We start from the raw sequence: 18,462 nt of genomic DNA, 5'->3' as shown, positions 1-18,462 counted from the left end.
CAAAACAGCCTAAAAAACTGAAAAAACTGAAAAAAACTAAATTACCCAACACAGCTATCAATGCAACTGAAATATTTGCTAAACTCCAAAACAGTCTAAAAAACTTTTTAAAAGAAGCTTAAATTAGCCAAAGTAGCTAGCATGTAGCTGAAAAAATAGCTAAACTCCAGCCTAAAAAATGAAAAAACCTAAATAAAAAAAGTCTAAATCGGCCACAAAATAAAAAAACTAGCATATAGTTAAAATATTAGCTAAACTCCAAAATAGTCTAAAAAATCTTGCGCCACTTTTCTCCTTCAGAATCTACTGAATTGATCGTGTTAATGGTTGAAAAGTTACCATGAATGTTCTGACTATCAGAACCGCAGACGTCTCTGATGAACAGTAGAACCAAACCTCGACGAGCCGCTTTTCTCCTTCAGAATCTACTGGAACTACATTGATTTCATCAGATAAATAAATTCATACTTTATAGCTCACTTATCATCCTGTTGGTCCCCTTTGTGTTTAGTTTAGATAAATCATTTTAAATGGAGGAGGACATCTTCAGGAATACATTTTCTGGGTTTATTTTAAGTCAGTTTGATCAGTTAAAATGTCTGAAAACAGCGGCAGGTCTGCTCTGATCTGTCAGAGTGAACCCATGGGTAAAGGTGAGCCGTGTCCTCCTGCAGCTCCGCTCTGCGGTGCAGAGGAGATAAAAGCCGAGCCGCATTTCTCCACCTGCCTCCACGAGCAGCACAAGGCCAGAGAGCCTGAAAGATGCTTTTAACTCTGCTGATCTGCATGTGAATGTACCTGCAGAGCGTGTGCACGTGAGCGCGCACGAGCAGCTCAATCAGGAGGAAATCAGTATTAGCAACAACAATTACGCACAAGGTCGTGCAGCTCGTCCTTGAGACGCAGCGGTTCTTTTAGTTCACACACATGTGATGGTTTTGTGTCTTTTTGAGAAGCAATGAGGCCCAGATTTCAATGAGCAGAATGTCACGAAGCAAAACACCTGTTAGCAGCCTGTTACTCTCAGACACATCGCCACATTCTCTCTTTTTCTTTTTTGCTTTGCGTTACATTTTAAAACTTTCTTGTTCCCACAATTTTTTTCTGTTTTATTATTTTGCCTTTTAGGGTCTTGTTTTTTCTCTTTTCTGTCTTTTTTTTTTGGGACATTTTTTGTCTTTTTAAAACACAAAGTCGGTTACTCGACTCTTTTCCAAATGACAAAATCAAATCCCCAAAAAACGAACATTTTCTTTTTCGTACATTTTTACATCAGACTTAATTTTCTTTTTTCTATAAAAACCTTTCATCATTCGTTTTAGGTTTGTTACCTTAAATCAGGAGAGTCAAACTCAAACGGACAAAAATCCAAAACACTCTGAACAGGATAAACATTCATTGAACACTCTAAAACTACATTTTTTAAACTTTAAAACTGTAACTTTTTAACATAATTATGAACTACATATATAGCATTACCTGGGATAATGCTAGTGTGAATACTGTAAGCTGAATTTAGCTGCTGAAGATGCTAGTGCTGATAGCTGAAGATACTGAAGTTGATAGCTAAAAACGCTGAAGCTGATAGCCAACTAAAATATTAGCTAAATGCCAAATTAGCCTAAAATACTTTTTAAAACTTCGGTTAGCCAAAACAGCTAGCATGTAGCTGAAAAAATAGCTAAACTTTAAAATATCCCAAAAAACTGAAAAAAGCCTAAATAATTCAAAAGAACTAGCATGTTGCTGAAATATGAGCTAAACTCTAAACCAGTCTATAAAACCTAAAAAAGTCTAAATCATAAACATTGAAAAAGCTCAAATGTTGTTGTTGTGTGCCTGTTGTGTATTTGATGTGTCTGTCAGGTCAGTATTCTTCTCAGTTCAAGCTGCTAATTGGATAATTATCCAATCTTTTTTGGAATTTAGCTAGTATTTAAGCAATGTGCTAGCTTCTTGGCTAATTTGAAATCTACAAAGGTTATTTAAGCTAATTTGGGGTTTAGCTCATATTTAAGCAACAACCTAAATATTTTAGCAAAACTGGCATGTATTAGGGATCTTTAAGCAATTTTACCACAAAATTGTAAGAAATTTAGGTCAACTTTAGCACTCTTTCATAGTTCTTTAACGAAATTTCCAGACTTTTAGCAATTTTAATATTTTGCAAATACCTTTTGTATTTTCAGTAAATCTCTTCAGCAATTAAAGTCAATTTTTGATCACCACTTTCAGCAAAAAGCTTCAGCATCTTGAACTGCAACTTTTTTTAAAGAGTTAATTGTTTTTAATCAAGTCCCAGCCCTGTTCCTTTCCTCTAAAATCTTCCTTTTTATGATTTTTCCACCTCCTCCCCTCTAACCTGCCTTTGTTTCCCCTTACCTTGGTTTCTTTTTCTTCTTTCTTTCCGCTCTCTTAATTTGGGTAATATGTTGAATCTTTTTTTGGTCTTGTGCCGTTTGTTTCTCTGAAAAGCCCCGTAGCGCCGGTTAGACGTGTGTGTGCGCACACCGCCGTCCTTCAGAGTCACTTTGCTTGGCCGTGGCGAGCGAACAGCCAGCAGCTTCTGAAGCAAACAGCAAAGCTCCTCTTTGTTCGTGCTCTTAAAAGCTTCACCTGACTCCAACAACAGGAGGAATCATGAAAAGACTCCACTCACAGTTCAGCTTCATTAAAAGAAAACTTTATGTGAACATGCATCAGTCAAGTGGGAAGTGTTCCAAACTGCTTTCATGCTTTTAGGAGAACTTCAAAATGATTTTTGAAGATCTATAATCAAATACACTAAACAAAGACACAGCCTTCTCTCCTGAAGTGCTCCCGTCTCGTCCTGTGAACGCCACACATCCTCATCACTGTCAGCAGGCTCTTGTTCTTCAGCTTAGCATGAAAACTGGTGACCATGACAGAAGACAGAGCACATGTTGACAGCCTGACATCATGGGGTCTGGTAGGGTTACACTCACTGCTTCAGTTTTGCTGTAGCAGATCCTGGATCAGAGGTTCGGTTCTACTGTTCAGCCCTTCATCCATCAGAGACGTCTGCGGTTCTGATAGAGCATTCATGGTAACTTTTCAACCATTAACACGATCAATTCAGTACATTCTGAAGGAGAAAAGTGGCGAGATTTTTTAGACTATTTTGGAGTTTAGCTAATATTTTAACTACATGCTAGTTTTTTGTTTTTTTTGGGGGGGGGGGTAGACTTTTTTTATTTAGGTTTTTTCATTTTTTTAGGCTGGAGTTTAGCTATTTTTTTCAGCTAAATGCTAGCTACTTTGGCTAATTTAAGCTTCTTTTAAGACGTTCTTTAGACTGTTTTGGAGTCTAGCTAATATTTCAGTTACATTGCAATCACATTCTTTATAACAAAATCAATAAATGCAAGACTTAAATATTTGGTTCATTTTTAAAAGTTTGTTTTTATAAAATACATTTTTAGGTGGTTTTATTCATTCTCCATGGTGGTGGTAGAAGTTTGGGGGGTGGTGGGGGTCAGAGGTCATGGGAAAGGAGGAAGCTGACCTTTAACTGCTGCTGGACTTCAGGTGAGTCACCCGATGAAGGTGCAGGTGGGCGAGGTCGGGACCAGGGTCAGGTTGAGATAACACTGATAACATGATAACGCCTGAGACGTAATCATTAGAAACAATGGAGATTGTGACACGCCGTGTTGTCATAGCAACCGTTTCTTCAGTCAGAAAACGCTGCTCTCCTTTAGTGTCCCCAAGATTTGCGTCTCAGTCGATCTTCACGTTCTGTCCCGTGGGGCGGATTGAGGATTCAATCAGACAGCGCTGCTGATCAATACGTGTCTCACAGAGGAGGCCTCAGCCGCCTGCAGCAGAGTCCGAAGATCCTGCTTCATCAACAGCACCCCCAGCAGAGGCTCCACGCTCCACTGCACCGACAGAAAAAATACAGTCAATGATGGATTACTTTTCTAATCAATAAGATCATTTCTTTGTACCGTAATAATAAAACCAGCAGAATGAGAAAGACCTGGAGGGCTCATTTCAATCTCACTCATGTTAATATGAGTACAATAAAGTGCTGGTCTGTCTGAATTCACACTTCATTGAATCTGTCTGAAGAACTGAAGCTCTGAAGGAAATCTGGATTCACAGTGACTTCATCAACCAGGCTGTGCTTTTATTTATGGCTCATTTCTACTTTAGATCACATGCAGCTGAATGGATCAGCTCACAACCAGTCTGGGTCACGTTGAGAGGAGACGAAGCTGCAGGGAGCACATGAACGTCAGACAAATCGTAATTGGTAGAGTTGAAACTTTTTTTTTCATCTGAAGGAATTATTTTAACACAAATAAACAAATAACTCCAGCTGACTGGCGAGATCATAGACATGCATCTATGTGAATCCGGTGGTAACACTATCCTGAACATCATTGCTACTTAAAGTCCCAATACAACCATCTTTTTAATAAAAACAAACAAAAAAAAACGTTTCAAATAGTGTTTTAATGATCATTATGAGGATATTAAATAAAAAACAAAATTTTTTCTTATTACATTTGTTCTCTTTTAGAAGAAAAAAGACAAATAAACATGTTAAAAACTCTCAAAGCAGGATTTTCATCAGAGGGAGACTTTAAATGTTTTGATCATGACATTTTTTTGTTTAAGCTTCATTCTTAAATTCTCTAAAACTGTTTAGTTCAGGAGTGTCAAACTCAATCACACAGGGGGCCAAATTCCAAAACGCACCTTAGGATAACAGGATAAACATTTATTGAACACTCTGAAACAAATGTTTAAAACTTTAAAACCGTAACTTTTTAACATAATTATGAACTAGATATACAGCATTACCTGTGATAATACTAGTGTGAATGCTGAAAGCTCAATGTGTCTGCTGAAGATGATACGTGAAAAAGCTGAAGTTGATAGCCAACTAAAATATGAACTAACAAATAAAAAACTAAGGTTAGCCAAAACAGCTAGCATGTAGCTGAAATATTAGCTAAACTCCAAAATAGCCTAAAAAATCTTCTTCTGTGACAAAGAGGCAGAGGCATGTGGAACCATGTGCAACCAGGTTTTAATGGAGAACACAGGCTGAGGCCAGGCGAGGTCAAAATACAGGCAGAGGTCAGGACACAGGCAAACAGGGAGTCAAGGAGGCAGGCAGGAGTCAAAAACCAGAGACAAACAAGGAATAAACTGCTCAGAAATGACTGCGTGGCAATGCAAGACTTCGCATTGAGTTGGTGTCTGCAGGCAGACTAAATAGTGGTGGTGATGAGGTGGATTGGAAACAGCTGAGCAGCTGGAGAGGGAGTGCAGGGTCAAAACTCAGGTGAGTGCTCCCTCTGGTGGTTGGAGAGGGAAGCAGCAGGTTGATCCATGACATCTTAAATGCCAAAATAGTCCAAAAAGCTGCAGAATGACAATTTTTAAAACTTTAAAACCATAATTTTATAACATACTTGTGAATAAAAAAAAGGCAGAAATATTATTCCAGAATAAATCAACTTAAACCTTAAATAACTTTAATATTTTACTCTCCATAAAAATAAATTTAGTCAAAAGTTAGTAATAAGCACAAGATAACATTCATAAAATAGAATGATCTGGAGATCCGGACATAACCGACTTGACTTTGACACATGTGGTTGAGAGTCTATTTTTTCTCATCTTAGTTCTGTACTTGTCAAAGAAGTTCAATAAAAGAAGAATATGAGAGCCTGAACTTCAGTTGTGTTTTGGGATCAACCACTCCTGGCTCAAAAATCCTCCATAGAGACTGAATTCACGGCAGCGCTGTGGCTAACGCTTCACTCCGGTAGTTTCTGATGAAGGTGAGCGACAGCACCAGTTGCTTTTTCCAGAACGGGTCACGAGGCTGTCAGGAACACCAGGCGCTCGGCTTGAATTCAGCAAACAACACGGAGGTCAAGTTGTGCGTCTCCTGCAGGAGTTTTGTTTTAGAGGAGAATCTGCTGAAAGAGGCCTGTAATTAAAGACACCATGAAAGGCTCAAGGTGTGAGCATCCGAGCGGCTGAAGTAAACATGTTTTTGAGCAGGAAGGAAGGACAAAATACGGACAGATTCACGTCTTTCTGAGCACTTTAGCTATTCTTTAGCTTCCATTGGATAAACAAAATCTCTCATGTCTAAAAAGACATACTCAATCAAATAAAGAACTTTAAAGGTCTATATTTTCATTTCATGTTACATTTCTTTTTTCATCAGTGAAAATGGTGTACATTCAGCAACTAAAGACAGAATGAGTGATCCTCTTTCTAGATTTTTATCATTTATAAATCCAAAGGACATATTTTCTGTTTATTAACTTGTGTTTTAGGTCATTGTTCCTCCTAAATGTTCATAGAAATGTTGCATTAGCCCATTACGTCGCTTTAAAGTACAACAGCTTTTTAATTGTTAATACAATCAATGTAATTCCAGTAGATTCTGAAGGAGAAAAGCGGCTCGTCGAGCCATTTGATAACTGCTGTAGATGTTACAGGGCATCTCAGACAACTCTATGTTGTTTCACTATTAGATGTCTACCAATAGTGTTCTGCATATAGAGGTCTCCTACACATCTACCTGTAGACGTGTAGTCCAGGGGTCGGCAACCTTAACAGTGAAAGAGCCATTTGGGTTTGTTTTCTACCAATCAAAACCTAGAATCAGCTGCATTAATGACCTTCTTTTTGAAATAATATACATTTAGTCTATTTTTGGCACGCACAAAAGCAAAAATATTAAAAGAACCTGGAATCTCTCAAAATGTGATTTTTTATAACCAATGTTGTTCAGCATAAGACAATATGTGATTTTAACTCACCAAATATCAAACTTTTTACCAAAGTTTTCTCTTCCATATAAATCTGTTCATTCTGGAGGTAGAGTTGATCAAACAAGACGTCTTCAGGTCAACAGGATGTAAAAACCTACATAGTTTATCATCTATGTGAACCTCAGACATCAATTTATACATTTAACTAATGTAAATTAAATAAATGCTAGTTAAGTTATCCTTACTTTAAAGAATAGCTATTTTATTTTTCTTTTATCATTTATTTTGTTCCATTTTCCCCTCTTTGTCCTCAGCAGTCTTACTCTGCTGGGTTTTGTTATTTTAGGTTGGATCTTGGTAGTCTTAGTTTTCAGGCTTTGTTTATTTGTTTTCTTTAGGTAGTTTTGGTTATGCAGACATTATCAGGAGCTGCTGACTCTGACGGTCGACATGTCTGGGTCAGCATTCTCCATGGATTCCTCAACAGTATAGGTGGACTAGAACCAGCAACCTGTTACCCCAAAATGACTCTAATTTTATGATCTAGTTGAGTATTGTACAGTTCAAATAATATTTAAGGCAGAACACAATTTATTACTAATCAGTATCCAAAGATTATTTATTAAAAAGGAGAAAGAATAAAATCTCAGCGAAAAAAATACATTTGTCATACATAAAGCACGAACAAACAAAAAAGGTTTTGTGTCTCAATATGTGGAGTGAAACTGTGGAATAGAATCATTAAAAGGTTCAAACGATGTCCAAACATAAAAGAGTTTAAGTATAAATACAGAAATATAACTATTGATAAATATGTACAAACGGAACATTAACATTTATAAAAATGCATGCTTATTGAAGGAGATTGTGTTTGTGGATATGTGAGTTACATGTGTGTACATGTGTAGATGTAATATAATGTACTTTTAGTTAGGCCACTGGAGTTTAACTTTGGTGTACTGGGTTTAGGACTATAGTGATACAATGTGCAGGGGTGAGAATTGATCAGATTTTTCTTCTTCTCACTCCCTCTCAGATTTTTGTTGTTTCTATACTTTTCTAATTTTGCTGCTCTACATCATTTTCTTTCAAATGTCTGGAATAAATATTTTGAACTGAACCCAAAAGGGATTTAGTGAGATCTGAAAATGAATGGATATAACTTTTCAATTTTTTACTATTAAACGTTTTTAAAATGTTCTCTCATCTAAAAGTATCCATCGATTAGATATGTAGGTGTGTACTAGATCTCTATATGCAGATATATTTCAGAACACTATTGGTAGACATTTAACAGAAAGAGTTATTAGAGATGTCCTGTAGACATCTACGGTATGTTAGGTATCTAGCATAGCTCCTGTGCCTGGTGGGGGGTTTGGTTAAAAAGGGAGATTAAAAAAAAGTTCAGAAAAACAAAAACATTTAAGTTTTCAGAGAAGACTTGAAACATAAAAGAGGATTTTTTTTTCAATTTCTCCAAGCTCTGTCTAAATAAATAAACACTATAATCACATTAGTGTGTTTTAAATGTGCAAACACTAAACTGCACAGAGCAATGTTTTTGTACATGAGTGAGGCTTCTAAACGTGAACAAACACTGGTCTGTTTCATGAGGGCTGACGGCACTCAGCCTTTGACAGGATGAGGGCGGAGCTCCCTCTAGAGGTCATTCATGTCGCCGTTCAAATCCTGAACAGCTGTGAGAAATCTGGACCAAAGATCTGCAAGCGGAGGCTCCAGAGATACATGTGGCAAAAATAGATTCATTTTATAAGTTTTGGCATTTGGCAAGATAACAGATAACAAATGTTGAATCTATGGTCTGAGTGGTTTATTATTAAAACAGGCTTAAAGCTCATATTTTTTATTTTCTGCTGCACGACAGTGTCTAGTTCAGGAGTCTGCAACCTGGAGCTCTTTATCCTTTTATCGTGGCTCTTTAGCTTTAATGAAAAATGTTAACGAATGAATAAAAAATAGATTATTAAAGTTTTGTCATTTCTGCTCAGATTTTTAACATGTTGAACAGGAAAAAAAGCATAAAAAGTTTAATTTACTGTCAGAAATTCTACAGAAATGTTATTTATATTTGTGTCTTTAATTTATAGTTAGTCAAATAAAAGACTCCAAACGTTGTTTTATTTTGGTAAATTACACTAAGCTACACTTATTTAGCAGCTGGGTGGCTAGGTGAAGGGCTGGCACTCAGGAGCCCTGGGTTCGATTCCCAGGGTTGTCCACTGATCCCCACCCAGATTGGGTCCTTAGACAAGACCCTTGATGCTGCTGCCTAACTGGGTCCCTGTGCCCCTCAAGTACAGGGTTGTGTCAGGAAGGGCATCCGGCATAAAAACTCTAACAAATCACTGAACAGTGGGTGCTGTTACGCTGTGGAGACCCCAAAGGGATAAGCTGAAAAATGAAGAACAAGACACTAAGTTACACTTATTTGTTATGAGCAAAAGCAGTTCAAAATGACTGAAAATGATTTAGAATGATGTGTTTTGTGTCTCACATCTTTGAGAATGACAATAAAAAGCTCAGTTTATTCTTAATGTTTGAGTCTTTGTTTTTTGTTTGTGTTGTTTTTTAATAAATGGATTCTACTAAAATGTTGTCTATATCTGAGAGTAAAAGGGAAAATAATGATGGTGGCACACCAAAATTCTAATGATTACAAACATCATGTTTGACTGTCTTGCATTTAATTGAAGTAAAGCTGCTGGAGGAGCTTTAAGCGTAGGTTTTATTTTGAAAGTATTAGTGAGTGCTGCTGTCAACAGTAAAATAAGTTACCTCTGTTAAATATATAAAGATACAGTTGTAATTTAATTTTTGTAATATTTAAGTTACATTAATAAATCAATATTTGCTTGATAAAAGAGCATAAATAATGTGCATTTTATCAACGATAATATTAGACTTCGTGGCTCTCGTTCGGTTCTGTTCTGTAAGAAACTAGACCAAATGGATCTTTCAGTGTTAAAGGTTGCAGACCCCTCTTCTAGAGGCAGAGAATAAAAGAATAAAAATGCATTTACATGTACAAAATAGTAGTTGGTGTATACTTGTATGCACTGTTGTAAAAGGAGAAAAACTGACTTTCTTTCATTTTAAACTTTAATAAATCTGCAGCAAGAAGAAATTCTTTGAAACAGGGTGTATTTTATTTTGAAAAGAAGCTGTATGTGTTGTTGTCAAAAGTAGAAGAAATTAAAACCGACATAAAAATATAAGACTGTAATAACTAGAAAAATGCATTAACTGCAATAATACTAGTATGAATGCTATTTGCAGAAAATAGTCGCTAAAGATGCTGAAAATGCTAAATCTATTTGCAAAATGTTAAATTAGCTAAAAGACTGGAAATTTTGTTAACGAACTATGAGAGAGAGCTGAAGTTGACCTAAATTTATGAAAAAAAGTGTAGTAAAATGACTTCAAAATCCCTAACACATGCACATTTTGCAAAAATTATTTAGTATGTTGCTCAAATATGAGCTAAACTCCAAATTAGCCCAAAAAACTTTAGTGGATGTCATAGCCAAACTAGCTAGCTCGTTGCTTAAATACTATATAAAACCCCAAAATAGCCTAAAATTCTTCAGTAAACTAAATTGGTCACAAACATTAGCATGTTGCTAAAATAGAAGCTAAACTCCAAATTCTTTGAAAATTCTTATAAAGGATGAAAACATAACCCATGAATATATTTAAAGGTTTGTTGATAATCTGCTTAAAATGTTGAAATTTGAAGACTTCCTCATTCATTTCCTATGGGGCATATTTTGCTCAATATTTCAAAAACTATAAAGTTTATGAATACCAGAAATACAAGCAGTAATGTTCTGAATGAGCTGAACGTTTTGATACCAAGATTAGTGAAATCACTTAAAGTTTAGGTGCTGAAAAACGCACAGAAAAGAGCAGGAGGATCACGATAAGGTGAATGCTTACTAAGCAATCACACAAATATGTAAAAGCTAATATTTATTATTAAATGTTGTTTAGCCACAAAAAACATAAGGTGTTTTTATTCTTTAATGGTGATGTGGGACTGTAATAAACTGGAACAAATGTCTCCTTTAGCTTTGAAGGAACCCTGATCTAAACCTTTTTGAAATGTACAGTTGTGGTCAAAAGTTTAAACGTAAAAATCCCAATGTCGTAACTATCTCGAGTTTGTACTTATTTCTACAACTCTGATTCTTCTCTGATAGTGACTGGAACAGATACGTTTACGTCATAAAAAGAATCATGAAGTTTGGTTGTTTTGTGATTTTATTATGGGTCAAATGAAAATGTGACCAAATCTGATGGGTCAAAAGTATAACCCCATCAATGCTAACATTTGGTTACCTGACACTTTGCCATTTTCACTTCAAGTAGGGCCTTTCGGTTGCCATCCTCAAGCTTCTGGCAGGCTTGTGGGTGAATTTTTGACCTCTCCTCTCGACAGAATTGGTGCAGTTCAGTTACATTTGTTGTCTTTCTGATGTGGACCTGTCACTTTAACATTGCAGACAAGTTCTCAATGGGGTTAGAGTCGAGACTTTGGAAAGACCATTCTAAAACCTTAGTTCTAACCATTTCATTACCATGGTTAAATGTGTTTGTTTGTGGTCATTGTCCTGTTGGGACACACACCTGTGTCCAAGACCCAACCTTTGGGCCGATGATTTTAGATTATCTTGAAGACTTTGAAGGTAATTCTCTTTCTTCATCGCTGCATTTACTCTCTGTAAATGCACTAGTTCTATTGGCAGCCAAAAAAGGCCCACAGCACAACACTACCATCACCATGCTTGACAGTATAGGCATGATGTTCTTGGGGTTAAAGGCCTCATATTTTCTCCTCCACACATACTGCTGGAGGAAGGATTTATCTTTGTGATCAGCAGCAAACTTTTGTTTGTCTAAGGTGCCACTTTTGGAGCAAGAGCTTCCTTCTTGTTCAGCAGCCTCAGTCCATGGCGATGCAAAACATCACTGACTGTGGACACTGACAGCTGTGGTCCTCAGCAGATCAGCTCTTTGGTGATTCTTGTAGATTCTTTACCGTCCTGACCAATTTCCTCTCAGCAGTAGATGATGGTTTTTGCTTTTTTCTGATCTCGGCAGTGACAAAACTTTGCCATTCACTTTATACAAACAGTTGTTTACACTGTTGCTACTGGGACCTGCAGCTGCTTTGAACGACTCCAAGTGAGTTTCCTGATTTGTTCAAGTCAATGATTTGCTTTTTCAGATTTGTGCCAAGCTCCTTTAACATTTGCATTGTAGCGTTTGCGGTTATTTGTCTGCAATGAGTCTTATTTAAATGGCCTCAGAGAATTCACCAACTGAAGGTTCTCCTTCAGAATCTGCTGGAATGATCCTGTTACCAAATTAAACGTTACAGTAGATCAAAGCACAAACACTGGAGCGCCGGTGTTCAAGGATGAAGACAGACTTCTCCCCCTTCAGTTCTTCATCAGTTTTAAAGGTTTCCTTTGTATAAAGCAGTTTTCTACATTGTCAAAAGTTTTTTTTAAGTCATTCAGTGAGATTTAAAGAATAATGACGTTTTGGCAAAAGCATTTTCTAATTCCCATCATCCTTCGAAGTCTTTAAAGTGGTTAAAACAGGACCCCGTGTATCAAAATCGGATGTTATGTTTTTATTTATAACTAAAAGAAAAAATTCAGAAGCTTTAACGTGTTTTTCTTTGAGTCTTAAAATGTTGTTTTCTCCATTTTTTTCCTTTTTTATCCTAAAGGTCGTCCTTCACGCACAAACAAATGTCCAATAACTAACAGCCAAGGGCAACACCTGAACACATCGCGCAGACAAACCTGCGGTTATGAGTTATTGATTTCTCTGTGCGCAGCAGCAGCTGGCGTGTTGCAGACGCACACAGTGGAGGACACACAAACACAAGCAGCAAACGGGTCAACATTTCAGCTTCAGCGTGAACATCAGGGCTCACTTTGGCTGCATGAAGCTGCATTCTGGCTCTTCAGTGAGACACAAAAATCCACAACGTTTCTCAATAAATCTGCCTATTATTAAAGTTCATCTTTGTTTCTTCTTGGTCAACGTTTCTCTGGATCTAATTCAAACATCTTTATGTTTTGCAAATCTATAACAAATTCCAATTATTATGACAATGCTGAAATTTTTATGACAAATAAATCTCAACAAAAAGGTTTGACTAACAAGTTTAAGGGAAGTTGTTTTTTGGAAGCACACAAGCAGGACCGAGTATGAGCAGTTCTGTTCTCGGTCCAAACACCTCACAGTTTCCATGACGATCACACAAAGCTCTCCTGAAACGACTACAAAGTCGATCGTTGATCTCCTGCTGAGGGTGTCCAGACACCAGGTGTATGGATGAACCCCTTGTGTTCAAACACGGTGTTTGTTATGGACAAACTAAGACGAGCACCAAAGTCCAACAACAAAACACCGCTCAGGTTCAGGTCAGGGAGGTCATTCCTGCCAATCACGCCCCTCCAGGTGCCACCGCCATCGCCCATGTGGCCACAGAACCCCCCAGGAGTCCCCTTATAGCAGGGGTGTCACACTCCATCGCAGATGTCAATCCAGAACACACCTTAGGTCGCGGGCCGAACAGGATCAACACTTATTGAACACTCTAAAACTACATTTTTAAAACTTTAAAACTGTAACTTTTTAACATAATTATGAATAATCAAAAGGTAGGAATATTATTCCAGAATAAATCAACTTAAACCTTAAATAACTTTCAATATTTTACTCTCCATAAAAAGAAATCTTGTCAAAATTATACAAGTTAGAAATAAGTGGAAGATAACTTCACGTCATTAATAACAATAAAAGAAAATGATCTGGAGGGCCGGATCCGGCCTCCGGGCCTTGACTTTGACACGTGTGGTCTATAGAGGCACCAAGAAGGCCAGGTGCTCCACTGTCAGAGACCTATCCGCCTACCCAAAAGCAAAGGGAGATGAACCTCTCATCCACCAGGAAGAACTCCAACACTAGGCGGATGAGCTGGTGCCTCACGAGTAACAGCCTTTTTAACTAACTTTTTATTATTCATAATTATGTTAAAAAGTTAGAGTTTTAAAGTTGAAAAAAATGGCATTCTGGTAGCTTTTTGACGATTTTAGCATTTACTAAGAATTTTAGGGAATTTTGGAGTTTAGCTAATATTTTGACAAACCTATTAATTTTTTTACTATTTTTTTCTTAGTTTTTTTAGGTTAATTTAGCATTTAGCCGATATTTTAGCTGGATATCAGTTTCAACAATTTCATCTATCAGCACTAGCATCTTCATCACCCAAATTCAGCTTACCGCATTCACACTAGCATTATCACAGGTAATGCTACATATCTAGTTCATAATTATGTCCAAAAATTATGGTTTTAAAGTTTTATAAATGTAGTTATATATATATATATGAAAACTATTTTTTCCACAGCAGAATCAGCTGATTCACATTGATTACATCAACCTTTCAGCAGCGCGAGGCTGTTTCTTCAGAATAAACTGGAGTTTCGTTAATTACGTCAAATGTTGAAGAGTTACCATAACCAAAAGAATGTAAACACTGGAGCTAAAGCTCTGATGTTAAAGCTAATTCATTTTTTCAGAAGTTATGTCTGAGAACAGAACTTCAGTCTAGGTTTCTGAACAGAATAAAACTCTCGCTAGTTTTACTTTGAAAACAGGAAGCTTCACCGACACGAAGATGTGTTTACTTCCGGTGGAAGTACGGCGGCTCTCTCGGTTTTATTTTAGTTTGTAAACTTAAAATCCTACATTAATCTGCATTTCAGAGCAAAAACACATCATCCCAAGATGATATTTGGATCATATTTTGCTACAATTTACTACATTTATAAAGATCGCGAATTAGCGATCTTGGACGTCGCAAATATACGTACTCGAAATTTGGGAGCAGATAGCGAATACCCGAGCACCCGGATACTCATTACAGCCCCAAGAACAACTATTTAATATTTCAACTGTCTAAGTTACAGGGGAATATGAACTGTTGCTCTATCCTAGCACTTCCTCCGCCCTGTTGAGGTTGAGGTACCTTCTTCAGAACATTTGTGGGTTTCTCACTGCACGGTTCCTCTGATTCTTCTAAAAAATCTGACATTCGCTTAGTTGTCTCCAGTGCTGTCAGCCAGCCCAAGACAGTGGTGGCTCCTGCATTTGGATGCTCACTTTACAAGGACAAAGTCACCAACTATCAGATCTGAGACATCTGAGACATTGGGGCGGCTGTGGTGCAGTGGTAGGGCGGTCGACTCCTGATCAGAAGTGAGCGGGTTCAACTCTCTCCTTGCCCACCCATGTGTCGAAGTGTCCTTGGGCAAGACACTGAACCCCGAATTCCCTCTGGTGGGAGGTTGGCGCCAGTGTTCAGCAGAGGAGCCACCACCAGTGTGTGAATGTGTGTGTGAATGGGTCTGTGACTGTGAAGCGCTTTGGGCCCTCGAAGGAGGGTAGAAAGCGCTATACAAGTATACGCCATTTACCATTTACCATCTGGCTCACTTTCTTCATTACCACAGGAACTCTCATTGTTAAAGTATCTTTAAATGGGACGGCAACATTACTTTCCTCAGAGCTGCTCTCCACTGCAACTTTTGTCCATGTTTGTCTCTTTCATTTTCCTTACATTTGGATGGTTCTTTTGTTCCGTTTTGACTTTTTTTCCCTTTCATCATGGTATCTCTCTCAATTACTTGCTTTTCAGGTGTATCAGTCAAGATTCTTGTCTTCACGTTTTTGATTTGTTGGTGTGCTGGTTTTGAGGTAGGGGATGTAGATGTCCAGCACGGTTATAGGGTCACTTTGAGAACCGACTGCCTGGTGAAGGTAGCTCAGCTGGACGTTTGAACAACTGGTGCATCACCATCCTGGAGCAGACTGCTGTTCCAGGATGGGGCTGGTTGACATCATGAATGTCTCAAGATGAATGACAAGCAGTGGTTGACATGTTACAGAAATGCCAAAAGAGCGGAGTGTTACAGCCTTACAGCCTTCCCCCTTATCCCTGGCACTTCTCTTTACCACAGCAGTCTTGAAATGATGGGTGCTTCCTAACTTTGTGGTCACTTGACAAAATATGTGTACGGTTGTCCAGATGAAAGGGATGGCTCAACTTACCCACTGGCTCAACTTACCTCACTCTCCCCTATATGTCTAGCATTACCGTACAAACCCAAAATAATGAAATGATAAACATATTTCTTTGATCAAAATCAAAAGTTACAAATTAAAATTCCAACACATACCAGCAATGCAACCTTTGACTCATGGTGTAAGCAGAAACATCTTCCAAACAACTCGCAGAATTGCGTTCAAGCTCGCGTGTCTTCTCTGTCCACACGTGCTGCACATGTTCAATAAAGTTTGTTCAAACAAACTTTGAACGGAAATACCTGACGCGACCACTAGAGGGCTCTAAAAACATGTTTAAAATAATAATCTCACTGACAGAAGATTTAAAATGTTATAAAACAAAACTTTCAGCAATAACAGAACATCAACAATCTAAGCTGTGCTCTTAAGTCTTGACATTCTGCAGTACTGCACTCTTCATTTTCCAGTCTGAAGACAGTCATATCATTAACATTTACACAGATATAGTTCTGTATAGTTCTGGGAAGTCCAGCTGTATGTGGATAGTTGTGTTTTTACTGTCATCTTGAACACTGATCCCCGTGGGTCACCAGTGTGGGACACTCAAGAGAGAATTGAGACAGAATCCTCTGGTTTATTCAGTTTAGAACTTTAAAGATCAGCACAATTAGAAAAAAAAAAAAAGTCTTGGATGAATTGTTCTCTAAAAAAGAACAGTCACCTGTCTCAGGTAAAACCTTTGGTCTGAAAGTCAGGTGACATGGTGTTGGTCAGGTGAGCCAGATGTTTCCTCTTTCTCCTCCTTGTCTCTGTTTCCTGTTTGAGCTCGATGTTGCTAAACAACAACAACAACAACAACAGTCAGCTGCTGGTTTCACCTGGTGGAGCAGCTGAGCAGCCAAAGCTCCGCTGTGAGTTACCTGTAGATTCTGGAAGTGTGTGTGCGTCCTGCAGTGCGAGTGCCGAGCTTCAGCTTCTCCGTAGAAGAACTTCTTGCAGAGTCGACACACAAAGCCACAAACGGGAACCACAAAAGCTCCTCCTGCAGAAAGACGGACCTCCCAGCACTTCAGTTTCCTCATGTTGACACGTTCCACCACAAACACCAGCAGCATTTACAGAACAGCAGAAATCAGAGAAGCAGCTTAAAGGTTCTTTATTGGGAGCTGCGACTGTGAGTCCTGTTTGCACTGGGACAGAAAAATGGCATCAGCCTGAACACTCCGTCACCACTAGAGCGGGGGATCGACTAGAATTTCCAGAAACGATTCGATTCACAAGAGCCTGAATCGATTCACTTCTGATATTTTTAGATTCTTTCAATTCTTTGATTCAATTCAATTTGGAGTTTACACAGTTATACTAGGGCTGGGAATCAATTAAAAAAATTAACTAGTTAATCGCATACCTGAGAAAAATTAATTGCGATTAATCTCATTTTTTGTTACATTAACCACTTATCTGCAAATAATCACATAATTAAATCACACGAATCACATTTAGAGCATTTTTGATTAGTGCTGTCAATCAATTAAAAATAACCTTCAGATTAATCAAACATTTGTGTCGTGATTAATCGTGAATAATCACAATGTTGTACTCGGTAAATTTTACATGATAAAATGCAGCTTTTGAAACAACAGACCAGAGAGAAAATGTTTCTCTCATTTTTATCTTCTTAAACGTTTTAATTCATCAAGTGTTAACTCAGAAATGTAATTTGTGTACAAACACATCAACAGTAAGACGAGCAGAACTCTATAGACTGCAGTATTGCTGTCGTGACAACACGCCGGACCACGGATCAAATAGGACACTATTTGTGAAAAAGTGATCTAAACTAAAAAATAACAAGATCAAAGTACTAAAACACGATGAAATATTTACTTCTTTTGTAAATAATCATGGTATCACTGGGATCAAACCTGATTAAGTGTTTTAGAGCACACCATGGAAGACTGCTGCTCTGTGAGGTGTGATTCATTTGTGTTAATAAATATTAACGCGTTAATTCTTTTTGATTCTTTTTGTGTTAATGCGTTAACTTTCACAGCCCTAATTTATACACATTTGTTTAGAAATACATTAATAATCTACTATATGTTTTGAAGATATGTATATTCATCTGATCCAGTTCACATACTGTAAATGTATCAGTGAAATAATGAGATTGTTAATATCATCCAGTGTTACATGGATTCTCTAAAGGAAACACGGTGGTGGGAGCATCATGATGGGCTTTTCCTTCAGCAGAGACAAAGAGCCGAATGCAGAGCAGTCTGAGAGGCGGTCCAGTTCAGGTCCAAACAAGCTCCACCTTCCTTCAATGCCAACCAGAATGTAACCAGCGCAGTTCCTCAAAGTACCACCAGAGGCTGTTTTCTGACCAATGTTCCATTTGAAAGTCAGATTACCGTAAAAAAAACAATATCCAATAAGCTCTAAACCGTTGATTTGCTGCAGCGTTTATGTATCGTGGCAAAAATGGAACTTTTCAAAGGTCACGAAAACCCGTCTTCTTCCACAAGGGGGCGCCATGGTGAGACCTACCGTATTCCACGTG

General features: G+C 37.8%; 1 protein-coding gene across 3 annotated transcripts; it reads right to left on the bottom strand.

The window, feature by feature from the left end:
* Window positions 1–3,237: 3,237 nt before the first annotated feature.
* LOC112136409 (cip1-interacting zinc finger protein) lies at window positions 3,238–18,462 on the bottom strand (the record flags this gene model as incomplete). 3 transcript variants are annotated; one of them, XM_036214715.1, is given in 4 exon segments in its annotated part: window positions 3,238–3,902; window positions 16,621–16,734; window positions 16,820–16,941; window positions 18,450–18,462. In XM_036214715.1, coding segments are annotated over 3 exon segments (219 nt in total), but the record flags the coding sequence as incomplete, so codon positions are not given.

This window comes from Oryzias melastigma, linkage group LG13, assembly GCF_002922805.2.
Source record: "Oryzias melastigma strain HK-1 linkage group LG13, ASM292280v2, whole genome shotgun sequence".
NCBI classification, from domain to species: Eukaryota; Metazoa; Chordata; class Actinopteri; order Beloniformes; family Adrianichthyidae; genus Oryzias; species Oryzias melastigma.
The sequence above is the reverse complement of the archived record's forward strand: the minus strand, read 5'-3'. Positions and strand labels throughout refer to the sequence as shown.